This window comes from Brassica rapa, chromosome A03 (assembly GCF_000309985.2).
Source record: "Brassica rapa cultivar Chiifu-401-42 chromosome A03, CAAS_Brap_v3.01, whole genome shotgun sequence".
Classification (NCBI taxonomy): domain Eukaryota; kingdom Viridiplantae; phylum Streptophyta; class Magnoliopsida; order Brassicales; family Brassicaceae; genus Brassica; species Brassica rapa.
In genome coordinates, this window is record NC_024797.2 from 2,474,753 (window position 1) to 2,496,122 (window position 21,370).

At 35.2% G+C, this 21,370-nt stretch overlaps 3 protein-coding genes across 5 annotated transcripts; 1 reads left to right on the plus strand and 2 right to left on the minus strand.

Annotated features, from left to right (window-relative positions):
• The first annotated feature begins 1,292 nt into the window (after window positions 1-1,292).
• LOC103856009 lies at window positions 1,293-12,359 on the plus strand. Of its 2 annotated transcripts, XM_033286590.1 has the most exons (4): window positions 1,293-5,359; window positions 5,547-5,597; window positions 5,752-5,824; window positions 11,860-12,359. In XM_033286590.1, the coding sequence occupies exons 1-4, from the start codon at window positions 4,536-4,538 to the stop codon at window positions 12,043-12,045; spliced, it is 1,134 nt and encodes a 377-aa protein (XP_033142481.1). In that variant the 5' UTR covers window positions 1,293-4,535; the 3' UTR covers window positions 12,046-12,359. The 2 variants fall into 2 exon arrangements, with proteins under 2 accessions (XP_033142481.1, XP_033142482.1); XM_033286591.1 differs by lacking the exon at window positions 11,860-12,359 and having other exon boundaries at window positions 5,752-11,011.
• A 112-nt stretch (window positions 12,360-12,471) lies between these two features.
• On the minus strand, window positions 12,472-14,799 carry LOC103856008 (inactive leucine-rich repeat receptor-like protein kinase CORYNE). Of its 2 annotated transcripts, none has more exons than XM_009133079.3 (2): window positions 13,278-14,799; window positions 12,472-13,037 (listed from the first exon to the last, which is right to left on the minus strand). In XM_009133079.3, the coding sequence occupies exons 1-2, from the start codon at window positions 14,150-14,152 to the stop codon at window positions 12,728-12,730; spliced, it is 1,185 nt and encodes a 394-aa protein (XP_009131327.1). In that variant the 5' UTR covers window positions 14,153-14,799; the 3' UTR covers window positions 12,472-12,727. The 2 variants fall into 2 exon arrangements, with proteins under 2 accessions (XP_009131327.1, XP_009131328.1); XM_009133080.3 differs by having other exon boundaries at window positions 12,536-13,029.
• Window positions 14,800-15,062: 263 nt separating this feature from the next.
• LOC103856010 (ADP-ribosylation factor GTPase-activating protein AGD3) lies at window positions 15,063-21,137 on the minus strand. Its single transcript, XM_009133082.3, has 19 exons — window positions 20,334-21,137; window positions 19,834-19,910; window positions 19,635-19,735; window positions 19,450-19,520; window positions 19,210-19,272; window positions 18,931-18,975; window positions 18,704-18,769; window positions 18,575-18,622; window positions 18,390-18,485; window positions 18,269-18,310; window positions 17,953-18,168; window positions 17,745-17,876; window positions 17,446-17,670; window positions 17,274-17,360; window positions 16,868-17,203; window positions 16,401-16,546; window positions 16,223-16,307; window positions 15,662-16,143; window positions 15,063-15,578 (listed from the first exon to the last, which is right to left on the minus strand). Exons 1-19 carry the CDS (start codon window positions 20,376-20,378, stop codon window positions 15,446-15,448), a joined length of 2,496 nt encoding a protein of 831 aa, XP_009131330.2. The 5' UTR covers window positions 20,379-21,137; the 3' UTR covers window positions 15,063-15,445.
• Between the last annotated feature and the right edge of the window lie 233 nt (window positions 21,138-21,370).

A 21,370-nucleotide genomic window follows, 5' to 3' on the forward strand; every position in this document is an offset into this window, starting at 1 on the left:
TTGGAATCAGGAGAAAGAGAAGTAGGTTGACGCAGAAATTTGATTTTGACCAATAAACGAGAGAATGATGATAATATTCTATGTATGCACATGTATCGGTATGTCTCTCTATGTATTAAATTTGTAAAGGAGAATATTCGTTAAGACGTGAAGAGGAAGAGGTGGTTGTAGATAAAGGGGACATGCAATGCAGAAAGAGAGAGAAAGTCATGTTTCTTTTGCAACATTGGAATGATAACTCTTCCACTCACTCTTCACTATATGCCTCAGAATTTACTTGTCCCAATAAGCCTGCCTAAGGGCATCTTTCTTCCAGTATGCATGTCCATGTTTATACATTATACAACAAACATTCTAATTAAAAATTTACCAAGTGATACTGTTACGTGAATGGCTGGCTAGATATAGTTTTTTTTTTATAAATGGACTACAACTCATACACAATTATACAATAAGTTAACATTTTAATTTTTACTTTTTCTAATGGAATATGGAATATGATTCTTGAGTCGAGAGAAACAAACATTGTGTAGTGATGAACTGATGATTTTATACAATTATATATAGAGTAATATGTAAGCAATAAAATTATGACGAAATCAGTATGTTATACCAATCCAGTGGAATGACAACCTATTTCGTATGCGGGACTATTCCGTCACGGGACTTATCACCTCTATTTCGCCCGGAGAGTTCTGAACATGAAAGACTTTCATATTTGTACTTATAAACCATCTAAGAAAAATTAGAGGAAAAACTAACCAACCATCGTGACTATGCTGTAGGGGTGGGCGTTCGGGTACCCGTTCGGGTTCGGATCGGGTATTTCGGATTTTCGGGTATTTCGGTATAGAGGTTTAGAATTCGTTCGGGTATTTCTGTACTTCGGATCGGGTTCGGGTATTTTTAGTTCGGATTCGGTTATTTCGGATCGGGTTCGGATATTTAGATTTTGAAAAAAAAATTAAAATTTTCATTTCTCAAGTTTGTTGTATTTAAAAATATAACTTTCAGTTAACTAATTTTTTATTTTTAATAGATTGAATGGTTAATAGATTTGGACATAACATTTTAAAACTAAAAATGCATTAATTTAGTTATTTTTTTTAATTTTGGATGTAACTTTTTGTTAATTTTTGAAATAAAAAACTTGACGTGCATTTTAAGTGGGTAGCAAATCATTTTTTCCATAATTGTATGTATATCATATGAACTTAAAGTATGTGTAGTATCAATATAAATATTTTATATAAAATGAGAAATATAAACTAGAAATATAAGGTTAATTATACATATGTTCGGATAGCTTCGGATATCCATTCGGGTTCGGGTATTATCCGTTCGGGTTCGGATATCCAATCTCTCTTTATTCAATACCCGTTCGGGTATTTTACTACTTCGGTTCGGATTTCGGTTCGGATTTTTCGGATCGGGTTCGGGTGCCACTTCGGATATCGGGTAAAGTGCCCACCCCTACTATGCTGCAAGAAATCTTTTGAGACAAAATGAAAATGTAAGTTGGGCTCAACTCCAAAAGATTTAAAATTCACATGCAAGGTTTATGGAATGATAGATAGTCTGTTATCCCATTTATACTAGAAAAGAAATCGCCAAACAAGCCATTTCAGTTAATAAGTATAGTGGCTATTCGTTAGAGAAGGTTATGTATATCTATTGGATCCTTTTGACCAAAAAAAAATCTATTGGATCCTAATATCAAAAGTCCACTGAAATATACTAAGTCTGCTGAGTTAGCTAGTTATTATTTCTACCATATTAAAAACTAACCCCACTCCAATAGATGTAAAATGCATTTTTACGTTGACAAAAACAAATGAACAAACCATACAAAAGTAAAATCGAAGCAAAAAGCCATTGTTGGTGTACTCACCTAAGCTCAAAGAATTTTACATAATTCCATTTTTGGTTTCCTCTATAGTTAAAAAAACTTGGACATCATAAATTTGTTTCTAAAGACAAAAGGTATAAAACTTTTTAATGGAAAAAAAAACTTTTTATGGTTTGATTCAAAGGCTAAGTCATTTCATGCCCCATGCAGTCACTAGAGAGGCCACGCCTCTGGACCTTTTCACTTCCTCTTTTCCACCAAAAGCTGACTCTCTCCCTCTATATGCATGGATGTATGTCCTCTTGATGGAGTATACTTTTTATGGACCATGCACTAATTAATGTTGACATCCAAGTGTGTCTTGAACAAAATTTTAGGAGTTGTGGTTGAACATAACTGTGTAACATGGTCACGGCTAAATAGCATGCTGAAATATGCATACTGGCGAGAATGGGAGCATTCAAAGACGTTAACTGTCGAGGTGGAAGAGACGGTTAGTTTCCATATTTTACTATTAAATTGAAAACGTACTCACATCAAATTGTCGGGGAGCACATGGTTCTTATTAGAAGTACAATTCGGTGAGAAACAACGTCTTGCAACGCACCACAAAGTCTGTATGTTTTGCTGTATGATCTGGGGAAATGAGCTTTTAACCGAAAACATCATCATTTTCGGTGCATGCCGAATTCCCCTTAGCGTTTATTTTTCGTATTTTTAATCACTGACTTAAATATTCGTAGTTTTTTCATTTATGAATAATTAATCATCATTCTTGGGATTATTAAAACACTTCATATCTAAATAATTGAAATTTGACAGGTCTAATGCAATCATGCCTCGCACTCCACTCGTCTCATTTTCTGGCTTTACTGAAAATCCCAGCTTTTATTTAACCCCAGAATTACCAAACACATGTTTAAAAGAATAAAAGGGTATAACTTCTTCATCTATTTTAAAGAGTAAAGACAACACAAGTAAGTAAAAATAAAAACAAACTTACGTGATATGCTAATTACAGTTTGACTCGGTCAACCCGTTGAATATTTTTCCTATTTAGAATATTTGTAGATGGTCACTACACATCATACATGCCACCTTTTCTATTCGTAAAGTACAGCAGTGATTGCTATATCTTTTACTTATAAGTTCAGGTATATACGGATTTAATTTTGAATGTTCAAGCTGTAACATTATAACTTGTGTAGTATTTTCAGTTTTTTTCTTTCATTTACAAAAAAATTACAAATGCTGAATTTTAACTAAAATCAAAAAGAGTTATATTGTTTTGTATAAAATAGAATAAGAGTAACTTAATTATTTAAGCTACAATTTGTTTATTTTCTGATTTTTAATCTGCATAAATAAATATAGAACTAGCGAATTAGTGCGATTAAAAATTTACAGATATACACGTTATGATATGCCATTGAGAAAGATGGTTTTGCATCTGCTGAACCATGTACGACACAGAGTTTGGCCTAATAATAAGATTTTTTGGGGGACAGCCAATTAATAACATATATATAAGAAATTCGTAGATATAAATGGTAGCTGTCGAGTAATGCATGAGCATAGATATGTAATCTGTTGCATATACGTGTTATAAGTTGTATTCTGTGTCTCGCATGATGTGTTAGATAAAAGGATATTAGTTTATTTCACATTTCATCAAAAAAAAAAGGATATTAGTTTTTTTTTTGCTGAAAAAGGATATTAGTTTTTTTTTTTTTGACGTCAAACGGAAGGATATTAGTTGTAACGACAAGATACATTAAAGAATATACAACTATGGTTCTTCTCGTGTAGTATTTATATCTTATGTACGTTGAATAGGTATGCGAAATATCTCAAAAATTTGTTGGCTTGATGACGTATGTATATGCTGGTTTTATTTAATTTTATTATGTTATTGTGGATTAAGTCCTCCATGCAGCTAGGTTGGACCGATAAAAATGAAACGATAATATTTGCATATATAAAAATAAATATTTAACACATTTATGGTGATTTAATAGTAATTTGAGGTTTCGTCGTGTGGATGGAAGGCATTGTTCAATTCATTATATTAGATTTTAATCATAGTTTGTCCACACTTTTTAGGTTTACAAGTCTTTAAATTCTGATAATTTTCTTCCAGTTTTTGTTTGTTTAACGCTACGTATATGTGGTGAAGAGAAAAAGAAAATATGTATGTGTATAATAATTAATAACACCAAAATATATGTTTTCTTTTTGAAAAATAAAAATTGCCTTCAAAATAAAAATATATGTACTGAGATTGACCTTATAAGAAGCTTTTTATATTAATGTCCATAACTTTCTATAATTGCAAGATCGACCTCTCTCTCTCTCTTTCTTTCTTTCTCTCTGCAGCAATTTAATTTCAAAAGATTCCAAACAAAGAGAATTGATAGAAAGTGAGATTTGCAAAATTTTATTATCTTCCTCCTCTAATCCTCTCCTATTATTAAGGCGCATATACTCATCCATCTATCTCTCTCTAACTAGCTTCATGGCTGCTTCGACCATTCATTGACTTCTTGATCTCTGGTCTCCATCTAACAAGTAAGAAACCCTAATTTATTCTTCTCTCCTCCTTCTCCCCTCATGTTGAGATCATCAGAAACGCTTCGTCTCCCTCATCTCCTGCTGTCTTTGGCTATTCCGGTCATCAGATTCTGCCATGGTTCCTGATGCTGAATCCTCCACAACGCTTCTTCTTTCATGTGGGTTTTCTAGTAGTTTCGCTTTTATGAGGTTATTACAAAGGGCTCATCACTTCTCTGCCGTCTCTGAGGACGACGACAACGAAGACATTCGCTTAGGATCTGATCATCAAGTAAAAGATAAACATCACCAAGTTTGTAGGAGAGATTGTAGTTTCATGGCCGATCAAGAAGAGCCGAGGAGTACAACTTCTAGGTTAAACTCCAAGGAAGACGACGACAACAACAAGAATAATACCATCAACAATGAAGCGGAAGATCATGAGATGAGACAAGAAGGGTGGCTCCGGTTAAGCTCTGGCCACGAGGATGATGTTAAACTGAATATTGACCATGTGCAACAACATCAAACCGATCCAGCGGATAGGAGAGACTCTTTTCTAGAGCTTAATCTTTTCTCTGGCGGTTCGAATAGAGAAGAAGGAGTTGGTCTTACATCAATGTCATCTCTCTTACATCATCAGCATCAGCCAAGAGGGATGATGATTAATCCATTGATGTTCCCTACCAGGCCTGATCAGGAGATGATTGGTTCTTGGGCGGCTGCCTTTAGAACGCCTTTTGTCCCACAAAACCTAGTGCAACCATCATCATCAGCTGCTTCTTTGATGCCCTTGCTAAGACCCTACTTTGGCCGCTCCAATTTTCAGCAGCAGTTAATAGGGAATAATAATAATAATCCGGATGTGTTGGCTGGTCCAAGCTCGAGTTTTCGAGTCATTGATCCTCCTAGACGACCCCATTCCGGCGTTTGGTTCCTCCTTCAAGCTTCTCAAAACCAGTAAGTGCTAAATGTTCACTTCCTAGACACTGTTATGTAAGGTCCATAATTTCTTGATCACACAACCAAAGTTTACTAGATTGGATTTTCTAGATTCTTTCTTTTTGGTTGTAATCATAAGGTGTTCACAAGATTCTATATTTTTATATTTTAAGTTCTTGGTTTTATCTTTGGATAAACGTTTTAGGACAAGAGAACCATTCTTGCCTCAGATCCCAAAGAGCTACTTGAGAATCAAGTAAGTATTCATTAATTATTAAGATTCTAGCACTCATTATTTCTTGGCTAACCAGCTAGGTAAATTAGTATACAAGAATGACAGATAAAAGGACGTGAGCTAAATCTAAACTTTATATATGGCTGATTAATTTTGGTGTTCTTGGATTGCGTAGGGACGGGAATATGACTGTTCGACTATTGAAAAAATATTTGGTGAATAAGTTGCGATTAGAGCACGAATCCCAGGTATTTTTTATTAATCTCATCAACTCTTTAATTTCTAGTAAGTATTTCTTTAACTCTAGTGTTCTAGATTCTATGAACACATTGCTTGCCGTAACTACAATCGTCTAAGTTGTTTTCAAAAAGAAAAAAAAATCTAAAACGTTACATAACTACTTTTTTGATAAAGGAAATTTATGTTACATAATTACTTTATAAAGCATAAAGAGGATATGATAATAGTACGACAAAACATAAAACATATAGTAAAAGAAAAGAAGAAATCGTGGAGAGGGTACATTCATGGGGGTTGGTGTACTGAGGAACATGACAATAACATTGGAACTAGATTGCCTCAAAAGTGTCTCCATGTTAATTAGGTCACAAGTAGATGTCGTTGCTAGGTATAAGCCGTTTTGTTCTTTCTTTGTTTTATATGCTTATTATCCATAAATTGATTTTCAACCTTTTTGAGTTTGTCTTACTTGCTCCTTTTTATAGTTTAGGGGTAATTGATTAACGGTCGGGCCACTAGTTAGTGCCTAGTGTGATCAACTTAATCGTCATGAAGATAAGTGCACCAACCTACTAATTTATACACAAATAATAGTTTAATTTAGGAAACCGATTCCTTTATAAAAATATTTTGTGCTTGCGCTTTAAAATGTTTTGAGTACATTTTAAAACAGCATACTTTGGAAACTAGAAACCCGAACTTCCAAAAACAAAACGTGTTTTCGGTAGGTATATAGTTGGAAAGAAAAATTTAGCTCATCCGTTCCCTATACATATGCCTATTCTAGAACCAATTGTGAAACATTTTCAAAACACTGTTTCCTTTGAATTCTAGAATATTGTGGGGATAAATCACATCTACAAAACTTTCATATGTATAAATCATCAGTTTATTGTTTTCGGATATATATATGTATTTAGCTAGTTTGAGAGATTATAAACCAAAATAATAATCTCCATAGCTAGCTTAGTTTGGGTTGGAAATGATCTTACTAATATTTTTAACTAGTTTGGAAAGATACTGATTATGACTCGTTAGAAAGACCATGTAGATATGCATACAACATACCATCATATAATTACAAGAACATGACATATATACATAAAACTTTTACTATAGCTATATCGCACGCTTCTTCTAGAGCTAGTTATTATCTCAAATGATGAATACAATAAAGTAAGTTCTTATCATATACAGACTTTTTTTTAAAGAAAGCTTCATATACAGACTTATTAAAATCTTATGAGTCGAATTCGTGAAACAAAGGGTGGCGTTCCGTTTATTTTTTTGGTGAAAATAGATTTCTATCTCTAAAGTTACGTACGATGCTATTCGTGATGGACCTAACTCACATCCAAAAGCTAGCTCGAGAATGGAGGTTTATCCATACACTTATATAGTGCAAATTTTAATCATTGATATATGTGCATTTATGCGCTCGATATCTCATAATACGCTATAACTTTTATGATTCCTGAATTAATAATTACAATTTCTATTGCCAACGAATAATTACACACGCAAAACTTGAAACTTCTTTTCTAGGCTAAGGGATCATTCAATAATTCAGTAACTATAATGTGCTTGAAAACGTCATTAATGGTGTGCTCAAACAAAAAAGAAGTACGAGATGGGGGTATGCATATCTTTGTTTTCTAATACGCATTAGTTAAGATGTGTGACATGTCCATATCTTGATCAATAATAAAAATTTCATTGACAAGATGTGTTTATTTATTGTCCGTTTCTCCTGAACTATATAAAAGGAATTGATAGCATAGAAAATCAGTTTGAGTTACATATTTTACAAATATTTTATAGTATTAATTTTACAGTTTATAAAATTAGCTCATACGGCACGTATAATTGTAATTTAACCATAAAATATCATATTAGTGCGTATATGAATAAATGCAAAAGGGAATCATCAGGCAACATATCAGTTCAGATAGAGATCTAAAGACTTTATTTGAAATTTATTTAGGGATTGATTTGAATATTTTTAACCCGGAAATAGGGTTACGTCCACACGGTCATCATGGTTTATTCCTTTTTGGATGATCATTAATTTCTTTTGGGACAACAAGATGATCATTAATCAAAGTTGCAATTAAATGCATTTCTTATATGTGTGCGCGCGTGTATATATTTCTATAAATATAAAAATAATATAATGATGTGAATGTGTGTATAATAGATTTGAGTAGGCAAAGGTATCAAGAGTGCAAAATAAATATGAATGTAATGATTAGCCAGCCATAATCTGACTTCGTGGAGGCATTGTCTTCCATTTTTGTCTCTCTCCCTCTTTTTAAGTTTCCTTTGACTTTTTAGACGTAAGAAAACAAAAAGCTTTAAAAGCAAAAAGTATTTCAGAAATTTCAAATTTTCCTTTTGTCCCGGTGATTTTTTTTTGTCAACTACTCATCCTTCATTCCACAAAATAAATAAATAAATCCAGAAATGACAATTCCTTATATTTGGTAAAAATATTAGTTAAACCGTGTTTCTCTCCTTTTCTGAATAATAAAATAACTTGAATATTTATTCCCATTTGTTATTTTATAAAAAAAATTAATCGTAGTTCACTACAAATATAAAAATGTCCTGAAAAAATATAGATGGTATTTATTTTCATGATGAACCTTAGTTAATATTCCATATGTTTTAAAATACTTGATGTTTTAAATGAATGCACAAGAATTAAAGTAACATTAAAAATATAAAATAAAACTAATTCAGCCAATCATAAAAACAACTACTATAAAACATTATTGGTGACATAGTTTTCTGTAAAACTAAAATTAATATAAAAATATCAAAACATCAAGTATTTTAAAATATTTTAAACTTTCCAAAACATCATCTATTTTGAAACGAAGGAAAACACTTTCTTGGATTAGAAACTTAGAATGTTGGTTACGTTATTTATTTATTTATATATTTTGTATATAAACTATGGTTCTACTCTTCTACCTTTGATATAGAAAAACATCCCAAAACGAAAAAGCTTTTGATGGTCATTTATTATTATAAAATGTTTTATTTCTTTCCTTGTTTTGTTTATTATTCTAAAATGGTATAGCAGAAGATGCCTATAAATATGACTTAAAAATATTTCACAGATTAAACGCATTTGTTCGTTCTACCACATACAGTAAACCGTCATGCTTATGTTAGAAGTGGCTCATCAACACAAACAGTATATTTCTCTCGCCTTGGTTTAGCTAACTAGTGTCTCGTGTAGGACCATTTCTTTACAAAACCCCTAATGAATTTGGTGCTTGAAAAGCCTTTTCCATATCAATCATATTCATATCCTCTTTAAGTGCTGCACTTTCTTAATTATTTCCTTATCATCCATCCACTGCAGCCTATCTAAATGTTAGATGTTTTCCTTTTGTTTCGAATCAACACGTGTCTTTATCAGCAAGACTTTGTTTAATTAAATTCTCCACTATATTTTTTTCTTCAATTCATTGGTATTGATCCGGCTACTTGTAAACTAAGAGCTGGATGTAATGAACCTCTAAATGTTCGTAGGCTGATGTTTGGTCCATGAATGCATCACTCCATGCTTATTGAGAATTTGCATTTTGTGGGAAAACTACTTGCACAATTTATATATTTGTCAGCATACCGTAGAAATGTTTTTACAGTACTTTATGTTCTTGAATGAATGTATTACTAATTAATGGGTCAACCATAAATTTATGATAATCTATCTTTAAGTATGAAAAAACTTATAACGCTGACCTTCGTCGTATGTAGTCCAAGATCTGTCGGCCTAGGATAGGATCAGTAAACTATTCACTTTCTCACGACTAGTTAACTATTTTGAAATTTACACAATTTTCCCGACTGGTTTTACACCTCACAAAAATCATGTTTTTCTCACATCACTTTTTTTTTTTTTCTCACATCACTTTCATTTGTACTTCCATTTTATAACCACATTTCTCCCGTTATATATATATATATTTTTAAAAAGCACATCATCTTTGTGTTGTTTTTTTTTTGACTGAACATATCATCATAGTTGTATAGTGATAAAATCAATTCCGTTAAATTTATTAATATTTTTACAACTAAGCACTTTAATTTCCTTCAAGAAACTTAATATGCATCATAAAATATAAAGCACGTCTCGAAAAAGTCAATTCGAACGTCCAAAATCTGGGTACCATACGTTGTTAAATATATAGAGGCCAAGGTATATTCGTACGCTAGTAAATGTTTTTAAGCTGCAAGTTGGCATGCAACTTATATATAGGCATATATTGATGATAAATACATATTTTACGTCGGGAAAAAGTAATGCATGAAGTCGCCCTCAACAACAGAATCATTGTTGCTCAAAGAAATTGCATTTTAAAAAGAAACACTAAAGGGCAGATAAGAAGCCATGAACATGATCTCCTTTAAGTTTTTTTTTTTTAATGATCTCCTTTAAGTTAGTGATGCGATGCATGCAAAACATTTAAATATATATGCATATCCGACTACGACTTTCATGGTCCCTATTTTATATTCAATTTAAAATTACGTTATTATTTATGTATGTAGGTCCTTTAATAACAAAATATAAATATTAAGATGTTGATATGTGAGATAGAACACCACTTTTTTTTTGTGCACAGAACACCACTTTCATATGCTAGTTGTTGTATAATGCTAAACAAAGAATATGGCAAATTTATAGCAATCGTAGACACTGTTGCATTTGGTATTTTTAGGTATCTAATTGAACGTATCTAACTAACAGCATCAACCACTTTATAATGGTATATCTTCACACTAAGAAAAATAAACACAAAGTTTGTGACTTAATATGATTTGTGGATCGTAAACCTTAGTCATCAAAACGTAAGGAGAAGACGTGCACGAGATAATGGTAAAGTTTTCATGGGTTAGTTTATACTCTCTCCGTTTCATTTTAATTGTTGTTCTAGGTTTATGCACAAAGATTAAGAAAACATATGACTTTGTGTATTTCCAAAACAAAAACACAAGTATCTATACATCTAACCATATTTCAACTAATAGAAAAATAAATTAAGGAATCTTATTAATAAATTTGCATTGAAACTCTAAAACAACATTTATTTTGAAACGAAATTTTTTCCCTACAACAACAAATAAATCGAAACGGAAGAAGTATTTTCTCGGCACAATATCCTTTTATACTATAACATCAATCTATTCTGCAACTACTTTTTCCTTTTTGGAATCTAGATTTTTTCATTTCACATGTACCAAAATATTGTAAAAAGAAAGCTATATAGATATATATACTAGAGAATGAGTTAGGATGATTTGGCACGGTGGAAAATATATTCTGGATCCAACGAGAAAACTTAGATTTAATGATTGATTTGCTTTGTGTACATTAGATTAATAACTTGAAACTCTCAGCTCAGATTTTGACCAAAAATACTTTTAACCATGAGTTGAATACTGGACATTACGGCATAACATTAAAGTCTATTTGGAAAGTCACTGAAAATACATTACGGGTAGAAGAAAAAAGGGTGGGCAACGAAATGATTAAGATTTTGAACATCGTGGGTGCCATTCGAATTTCAAAACTATTATCAAGTTAATTACTTATATTGTGTGTATGTGTTGCATATTTTCTTGAACTTATTATATATGAAATAAGTGGTGGAGTCATTGTTGGTGTTGCTATTGTTTGAAAAGCAATTTGCGTTAGAAAATGAGGAATCTCTTTGAAGTAAAGTATAGATGACATAATTACAGCATTGCGTAGCCACCTTGACACTTGGCATTTTCCATCACTCTATCCGTCACCCCTACGAAGTAATGATCTCATTAAACCCAATATTTACTCTATTTTATCACACGTTCACATGCCCACCATATACTTATACACTAATACTATATACCTAAAAACAGTAGCTTTGTTCAATGTTTTTGCGGATATCACTAATCACGTAGTTAATTATGATTGTGATAATAAATTAATAATACTATGATTATTCATACGACTAATAGGACATTTATTTTGTAAAATGGAGAGCAGGTAGAGATAAGATGCAGAGGGCAAGAACTGGAGCAAGTGTTGACACTACAACACGTGAGAGATGCAATGTGGAGAGGAAGCAGAGAAAGTTCTTCTACTATTTCACAAAACCTTACTTTGCTTCCAAATTCATCTACCTCTGATCATCTCATGGTCCTCCATTATGGTAGGAGTACTCTTTCTTAATTATATGTTTCTATTAATACTTATTCTCTATTTTATTATAACACCTTATTATTCTCAAGAGAAATAACTGCCCACCCTTTCTTTCAACTCAACATCCCCACCTTCTTCAATTGTTTTTCCCCTCTCTTCTTGTTTTTTGGCGGCTGCTTCGATTATTTATATCAGTGGTGAGATTTGTGGAATGAAAGAGTTATCTAATTCTTTAGGAGTATGCATGTCCCGGTTGGTGTTTTTATTGTTATATCTTCTGGGGTTGAGTAACATTAACGCATGAAAAAAATGTATTCGTATTTATATACAATATTTTCATGCTATTTTTGTTGCGTTCTATTGTTAACATTATTGTTGCTGCTTTTGTGTGTTTAGTGTTTAACGTTTTGTCGGAAAATATGGGCCTTATTCAGAGCTATCATCGGCCCAAACTGGTATCAAACTGGCTAATTATAAATTTCAGGCCCTCTGGGAAAGCTTTAATGCTCTATGCATCCACTAACAAAAACTATGGATGGACCAATATCCAATATGGCCACATATTTTGATTAACTACATTTTAGTCCAACCACTACTCTGATTCTATGCCTTTTACTAGCTTTGTGTATCAAGTTTAGGAGCAATCTGCAACACCCCAATTAACTTCTCAAGCGTTTAGTAACATGTAGATTGTAGAAAACCATGCATTAGGCTAAAAGCTGTGCAGTTGTGTAAGCATGTGGACAAGCTCATCACTTGAAGGCCGGTCTGCTGGAAAGTCAGAAAGGCAGATGATGGTGATACGTAACGCCATTAACATCTCATCTTCTTTCACTTCCTCTCCGAGAATACTCTTATCTAATGCTTCTCGTGCTTCCCCAGACTGCTGCAAATGCTTCAGCCACTGTCCTAAGCTGCCTCCACTTGCACCATCTACACAAAAAGGTTGTGTCGGGTCTCTTCCGGTTAAAAGAAGACCCAAGATCATTCCAAAGCTGAATATGTCGCTTTTGTCTGTATATCTGTCAAAAGGATATACATACCATATTAACACGGCTGGTCATAGGCATAGCCAAGTGAAACATTGACATATAATTTCAAAATTTTGAAGAAAATTACTTAAACATAAGCTTTCAAATTTATATATATATATAAAAAGTTAATCAAAACTTTCACTAAATTACTACGGCCTCCAAAATTTCAGGTCGGTCCTGCGTGTTAAAGGAGAAGAACTAGGAGTTAACTCAAAGGCAAGCAAGCACCTGTTACTTTGTGAAGACTCAGGAGCAGAGTAGCAAGACACTCCTGTGTGTGAAGCAGCCATGATCTTGGCCAATCCGCAATCAGCAAGCCTCGGCTCAAACTCAGAGTCCAACATCACATTTGTAGGTTTCAAGTTGTAATGAAGAACCTGATGATCACAGCTGAAATGTATATACTGAAGCCCTTGAACAATTCCAACAGCCACTCTTAGCCTAACTTCCCATCCTAGCTCTAGTTCTTTACCTCTAACCTTAGTCATCACATCCTCAAGACTACCATTAGGCATGTAGTCATAGACCAGAGAGAACTCATTGGATTCACGAACATAAGCTCTTAAACTCATAAGGTTCCTATGTCTTATTTCGGCAAGAAGCTCAAGTTCCTTCTGCAACCTTCTCTTAACCGAGTTGCGACTAGTACTACTACCACTTGCTTCTGGTGAGCATAGTCTCTTAACTGCAACCACTAGACCATTATCAAGTACAACTTTGTGGTATTTCCCGTTAGGGTCTGAGCCAAGCAAGTGAATACCATTACCAAGAGCTCCATGAAGAGACTTGGGCGTAAGCTCAGGGGAGAAAACTACAGGACCTTTGAGAATTGGCGTTTGTTTCATGTATTTGACTATGCTACGGACCAAGAAAGCTAAGACTAATGCAGAGACCAACCCGGTTAAGATCCCTGAAACGATGCTGAATGTTATAACCTTGGAAGTGATTCTGGACTCGAGTGGTGTAGATGAAGGTGGAGTTGTGGATAAGTGTTTCACTGTTCGCCGCCGACAACTTGCGCTTGTGCTTGTTCTTGAAGTGAAGACTAAGAAGAAGAATAAGAGGAGGAGATAGATAGTGTTGCTTCTTCTTCTTTGCTCCATTACTGCGCTCAAGAGCCAAATCTGAGAAGCCCCAGTGAGGTTTGTTTCTAGTACATCTATGGTTGAAAAGATGAAACAAACAAACAAAACTAACCAAAACTGTTTCAGCTCCACTAATCCAGCAACCAAACACACACTTCTCTCTCTCTCTAGACTCTCTTTCCAAGGCACAGTATCTGTCTGTGACTCTTATCTCATGACCAAATCCATTAACAGCCAAAAAAAAGGAGAAAAATTGGGTTCCCGCCTTACAAGTGTGGGACCCCATTTATGTCAAATGGTCATGGTAAGTACGGGTCCCACAGCCACGTATGCGGATAAAAGGCAGCTCGTGTTGCTTTCATGATTGGCCGAAAGCAAGACATCGTGTTCCGTGAAGAGGGGTTTTTACCAAAAAGGAGAGTTCAACAGTTGGTTTAGATAAGCTAACGTGAGATGAGAACCGTTGGATGTGAAGGAGGCTCGGGGATGTGCGCACTTTGTCTTAGCGTGTGAGATTACTACACAAAAGGTAGTTAGTTCCCTTTGTCTCTGTCCGAGTATAATTTGCTTTCTCCTTCCTTATAAATTATAGTAATATTCAAAAGCTTTTATGGTTTAGTGCTTTTACTCAAAAGTGATTTAAAGTGTGAAGTCTTGTTTTCAGATTTGAACAATTAAAATATATTACTTGGGACCGACGTCTCCGTAAACCTAACTGAGAAAAATAATTAGGGTTTATAGCTAGTGATCAAAAGACTCAAAAACTAGTAATATTGTGAATAATGTGCTACAAAGTCATTACTTTCTGCAGCCACCGCTCCGGTTGTTTTCTTTGGGTATAATCTCAAGCTCTGTATCGGTTCTTGTACGGGCAGATTCAATCATTTTAAAAGAAAAAAAAAACAAAACACCAAATTTTATAGCTAATAATGAATACTTTATGGTTAACACTTCTGCAGAAATGAACAATCCACAAGCTGAGGATGCTAGTCTTACATCAAATACACACAACACAATCCACTATAACTTCCCAATAAGCAGCTTATATCCATCACAAAAAAATCCATCACAAAACATCAATACATGACGTGGTCTTGTCCTGATTTATGAATGTTTCAAAAAAAAAAAAAAAAAAAAAAATCCATCACAAAACAGCAATACATAAACTTAATTTGGGGGGGGGGGGGCTTAGCTTGCTCAGAGTCCAGTGTACATCAGGTTCTTTTAGTGTTGATATGCTCTCAAAACTCCGAAAGTAATGATGGGGAAACGTAGCTCCCAAGAGTTCGTGAGCTTATGTTATCTTTATCATCACTGTCTGTGATTGTAACCGTTTGCAGCTTCTGAAAGGAGAGCCAGGACTTCTGCATCAGTAAACTTCGACTCTGCAGCAATGTCAAGAGCTGTTTTTCCTTCTCCATTAACAGCTTCCGGGTCTGCTCCCCTGCAAAATATACACACACTTTGTGTTATTACCAAAAGGATATAGCACAAGAAGATGTTATAAAGCGGTTCTTCTTAAGTCACCTCGTGAGAAGCAGTCTTGCTACTACCGCTTTGCCTCTTCGAATACAACAATGCAGCGGCGTTTGACCACTCGAATCTTTAGCGTTTACATTTGCACCGTACTGCAGCAAAAGCTCCACCATCCCAATGTCAGCCTTCTCACAAGCACAGTGAAGCAGAGAGCAACCTCCAGTTTCCTCAAGAGGAATAATACTCGAAGAACAGCCTGAGGAGTTTCTATCAAGTAACTCATTTCTTAATCTGAGTAGCACGTCCTCACGCGTTGGCGGCTTCTCTGGTAATAACATTACTCTTGAAAGTGTTAACGAAGAGGTGGAAGATGATTGGTCTTCATACACTGAGTTCACATCCGCTTCACTGTTGACAATAAGCCTGTAAACCGCCTTCTTATCGTTGCCACTCACTGCATCCCACATCTGTTGTGCAACTGATTGTGGGAAGTCACAGTCTCTTGATCTCCGAACAAATAGCTTCTCAGCATACTGAGAAAATGACACGCACAAAAAGTTTTAATGCACACCAACATAAGTATTCAAATAAAGGGTAAGAAGCTTAAAGAACCTTAGCTTGTATATACTTCTCCTTGATAGATATCATATCAGCATAGCTTGGTTTTCCAGTGACCATGACCCTTGATTTATCAGACCTGACAATTGTTATGTCTAGGTGATTTAAGGTTCTTATAGCTTTGGATGAATGAGAAGGTAAATATTTTAATTATAAACATAGTTTTTTTTACCCTGTTAAGCCTGGTTCAACGTGGAAGGCGCTCCTTGAATGAAGCAGTTCCTCCCAGACTGTGTTTGCAAAAGTGTTTCCAAGAGCTTGGAACAAAGTTATAACAGATGGCTCCCATACTTTCACGTCAAGAGTAAGTGACCTAACCTGTATCAACGGCCATGTTCATGTTAACCTCTAACAATCTGAAAATGCTAATGAACATCAAGCTAAGTGTCACTTCATGATTCTGATGGACTTCTTCACTTTATATATGGACTATAGTTACTATAGAACCAACATATAATTATTATTTTTCGTCAACAGGTCATTCTATTAACGAAATAGAACAACCAACAAAACAAAGGATCCTATAAAAAGATCGTGCGGTTCTAGCTAAAAAAGCTGCAGTTCCATTCTGTCCCCGAGGAGTATAGCATATCCTGAAATCTCGAAATCAACATATAACTAAGGGTTCTAGTGATTTACCTTAGATATATGCACACCAAGGTTTCTGTGAACACCAGAACATTCTATACAGACAAGAACTCCTAGGTTTAAAGAAGCCCAGTCTGGTTCTGGAGCTCCACAATCTGCACATTTGTCATTCCCAGAGACTTTTTTTAGAACGTCAATGGGCTTCTCACCCTTTCTAATGGACCGTTGTGGCTGGAAGTTTCTTGATGGCCTTTCATTGTACCCCAAAAAGCTCCTCTCACATACAAATTCTTCGGTATTAGGAATGTCATACTCAGAGCTTTCATATGAGCTGCTTTCACTAGCGGACCGGTGATGGCCACTTCCCATGGGACTACCAGGAAGACACTGAGATGCAACCAAAGGACAATCATCCAAAACTGCATTGGTCATGCAAAAGGGAATAAATGACACTTACCCGTTCAGGGACCTGAGAGCTAAGTAGTGATGCAATAACTCCAGTGATTTTTTCTATCCAATCCATTTGGTCTAGTGCACTCTCAGCCTGCACTGACAAACATAAGTAAACACTTAGTGAAAACTATTCAAAGTTGAAGGTCTAAGGCAGTAACAAAAACTCTGAATCAAACCTGCAATGTGTAGTTTTTTGAAGGTGAAATGATCCTAAAGCAAAACCTCAGATCTGACTGATCAGCGTCGACTTTAATAGTTGAAGTAAGCAAGTTCACTGTGTGACGAGCTACAGACTTCTCATCATGTACTCCACCATGATTATTCGAAGAAAGCCACCTACTAAGAAGTCCAGACCCAAGCTCTGAGCTGTTTCTCTGTCCAGACAGCTGGCTGCTAGCACCCTAAAACATCAAATCAGCTAAGTCAAAGAGTGTGCAAAGAATAGCTCATTCATTGCGCTAAAATACAAACTTACAGATGGTTTGCTACATTGCTTTCTGTAATAGTACAGCATCCCCCGGCTGTCAAGAACAAAAAACCGTCGTTTCCAGTCTCCTCTCAGGTTTGAAGACCGTTTAGAGAGATAACCTTGCCGTATTGTTTGCACCTGAAGAACCAAGAAGTGTTAATAGCACTTTTTTAAATATGTTCTCATTCATATATGTACAAAAGAATTTATCAACCTTTCCCCTTGCAGCAGATTGCATTACAGCGTCTATCATTTTGTGAGAGCTTCTACCAATGGCTTGTATACCATCCCCATTTGGGGATCCATTAGAACCGTTTGAACCAAACCGGCTCTCTCGATCAACCTGTCTTTTGTACTCCTGCATTTTTTCATTAAGTGCTGCTTGTTCGTAGTTTGACCTTTCTCTGGACTGTTTTGCATAGGTCAAGACCTGAAACAAAGAGTTGACGTATAACTATCTAAGCGTTTTCAACACATTACACGTGAAGACACATATATAATCTTAGAAGAGAGTTACAGATTAAACTGACCTGATTGATATATGGTTCCATCTGATGAAGTAATTCGTAACCCTGAAAGCAGACATATTCAGATTTTAACACAAACCTTTTCAGACTAATTTTAAAATTCTGAAGAAGCTAACAAACTTACCTGTTTGAAGTACCGAAGATGTGCATCCATTGTTCCGCTGACTGCTTCCAAAAATTCAAACCTTTTCTTAGCTTCAACATTTGAAAGTGTAGTCACCTGAGGAACCAAAGAAAACAAAAGATTACTCCAACAGTAACATGAATGTGATGGAGAATATAAATCAAGATCAAAGAAAAAAATATTACAAGGTTGAACCGAGCTTGCTCAAACATAGACCTCGAAGTGTGAAGTTCCTGACAATGTCTATGTTAGTTATCACACAAAGGAATAACAAAGTACATGGTATGCCTAAAAAAAATTGGAATGCACCATACCTGTTCTAAAGCAGCAGCAACGTCACTTCTTGTACCTTTCCTCAACGAAAGAAACTTCTCACGGGCCTAAAGCACAATAGGAAGTTAGTCAGTTAATCTGTCTAGGGAAGCATGGACCGAATTGTTATTATCTTCCAAGCTACAAATTTGATTCCTAGTAAGAGTTGGTGCTTAGAAAAGTGACATGAACAATTACTACCTAGGTTTTAGTCTTTCCAAAGGGATACCTGATCATAGGTAAGGCTAGCCTTGTCAAAGCGCTTCCGAGCTTCCTGTGGCAAAAAATGATCTCTCAGGATTGCATATCCAAATATAACATTGTCATGGTAGACTTCCTTGAAAAATTGGAATAAGGAAATATCTAGACTATCCACAATATATAAGCAGGCCTGAGAAACTTAACCATAGTCCTTCGCATTCATTGGCTTTCTATAGTACTAAATCAAACCAGTATACTGTACTCAAAAAATAACTATCCAGACAAGAAGAAAGCAAGCAGCTTGTACCTTAACCTCATGCAAGTCCATATTGGCAAACTGTAGTAATCTGTCATTCAGTATATGTTCCACCTGACAATGAGAACTCATCAAAACAAATAATTGGAGTGATAAGACTTTATCTAATTTAAAAACCTATACAATGTCTTAAGATAAAGCAAACTATATAGAGGCTACATTTGCTGAGGAAAGACAAAACTATCCTACACTGATACCAAAGAGGAGTTATCTGAGAGAAGACTAGCATACCTGTGACCGAAGAACTTCCTTATAAGTCCCAATCTCCCTCAACGCAATTGTAAATTTCGTCATTACAGGTCCTGCCACAACAAGTTAGAGTCTATTATGAGAAGTGAGTTGCAAAGAGTATGTAGGCAAACAGACAATATGCTACTAAGAGCTTCAATAGGCTAAGTGAAGTCAATCATACATACCTCCAAAGGCCACACTAATAGGATCATTATGGCCTCCACCAAATGTTTCAAGCGCACTAGCAAAAGCAATGTCCCCATCATACGCCTCTCCTAACCCTTCCCTGAAAAAAAAAAAGAAACACAACCTTAATACGTTGCAAGATATATTCTCAAGAAAACTCTGGATGCACATTTACAATGTGAATAGTTTAGAGCATACGTGTATTTCCGGCAGCCTTTGTAAAACTTGAGACTTCTTTCCCTCAATATTTCTGCACTCTCCTCCATGCTTTGTAACTGTTTCATACAAAAGGATAAAGCACAAGACTAGAAGGAAAAGTACATAACACAAAGAAAACAGCAAAACACAATCCTATGGTGGACAACGCTGTAATTATACTCAAGTATTTGGAGAGAATTTGAGATTAAAAAAAAAAGGGAACTTCCTTTACACTTAAAGTTGCAATCTTTTTTTACTTGTCCTCTAGAGTGTATATAGAGAAGAACTCTGACTAAATCAGTGAGTATGAGAATTGCTAGCTAAGTGTACACCTTTCTAATCTAGTGTTGGGGGGGGTATAGATGTCGGTCGGTGGACACTCAAAATTCCGGATAAATCTTGCCTAATAAAACCACCAAACTCTAACCTGAGACGCTAAAGGACTCGAGAGATGAGGACAAAGGTGGAAAGAGACCAACAAGATAAGTAGGAAACAAAACCTGTTTGCGGAACATGGGAGAGTCATCAAGCTTTGTGAAATGCATTTTTAGCTAATCTTTACTCCCTCTTCTTCTTCTTGTTCCAAACAAACATCAAAGGCAAGACCTTTATCTCTCACACCGACTCCATAAACGAAGTACAGACAGAGATAAGTTAAAAAAAAAAAAAGAGATCTTCTTTCCCCTCCACCTAAGCTTCCAGAAAGGGCTAAAAGGACTAAAGCACGATGATCTCTTCGCAAGTCTCGAGCCTAGCTTGTTTTTTTTTCTTACGGAACACTCGGTGAAATCAAGAAAAAACAGTGGAGAAGTGTGTCGGGAGAAGAGAAGAGAGACAAAAGAAAAAGAAAAGACTTCACCGTATGCTTGAAAGTTTTTTTACCGTAAAGGAAAGGAGGCGAAACTATCTAGTTTAGTTACTGCCGGAGATGGATGAAGGTTGGTAGGAGACGGCGTCGTTTCAAGGAGGTTCAAGTTAAAAAGGAAGAGGACTGAGACTGTACTTTTTCTGTAAACAGTGGTCTTCTTCTGAGAAAACAAAGACTGTGGATATACACCCCACGCGCTTTGAGTCACGTTTTGTAAGGTAACTTGGTGCGTGTAGGAAACGCGATGCTTAACGGGGTGGATTAATTTAGAACGGGTGGTGGGACCCGTACCTCTGGTTGCTTCTCCATTACCTTTTGTTCCGGAGAGACAGAGAGGTCAGTGGGGAATAAATGATTAAAAACATTTTATTTTAAATATTTTTATTAGAAAATATTTCTCTTAATACGGAAAAAAAAATTAAAGCAAAAGTGGAAGAATTAGGGGGAAAATGGACACCAAGATCTTTCACTTTTTCTTTCCGATTTTGCAGACTTTACAGATTCAGTATCCCTTTTGTTTAATCAAATGTATGATCTCTTCTCCAGCTCCTAGATATATTGTTTTATTCATTTACTTAATAGACAAAATCGCCTTATATCTCGTTAGCAACTTTGGAATGTGTTGTTCAACTCCGTTGTAAAAGATTGTACTCGGTTTGTAGAAGCACC

Excerpts from the sequence above, each read along its gene's own strand:
- LOC103856008 (XM_009133079.3), bottom strand. The coding sequence starts at position 14,152 with ATGGAGCAAAGAAGAAGAAGCAACACTATCTATCTCCTCCTCTTATTC. Across the intron at positions 13,038-13,277 it reads GAGTCTTCACAAAGTAACAG|ATATACAGACAAAAGCGACA; the intron begins GTGCTTGCTTGC and ends TCCTTTTGACAG.
- LOC103856010 (XM_009133082.3), bottom strand. The coding sequence starts at position 20,378 with ATGCATTTCACAAAGCTTGATGACTCTCCCATGTTCCGCAAACAG. Across the intron at positions 19,911-20,333 it reads CTCCCATGTTCCGCAAACAG|TTACAAAGCATGGAGGAGAG; the intron begins GTTTTGTTTCCT and ends TGTATGAAACAG. Across the intron at positions 17,361-17,445 it reads CAAAAAACTACACATTGCAG|GCTGAGAGTGCACTAGACCA; the intron begins GTTTGATTCAGA and ends TTGTCAGTGCAG.
- LOC103856009 (XM_033286590.1), top strand. The coding sequence starts at position 4,536 with ATGGTTCCTGATGCTGAATCCTCCACAACGCTTCTTCTTTCATGTGGG. Across the intron at positions 5,360-5,546 it reads CTTCAAGCTTCTCAAAACCA|GACAAGAGAACCATTCTTGC; the intron begins GTAAGTGCTAAA and ends TAAACGTTTTAG. Across the intron at positions 5,825-11,859 it reads GATTAGAGCACGAATCCCAG|GTAGAGATAAGATGCAGAGG; the intron begins GTATTTTTTATT and ends AATGGAGAGCAG.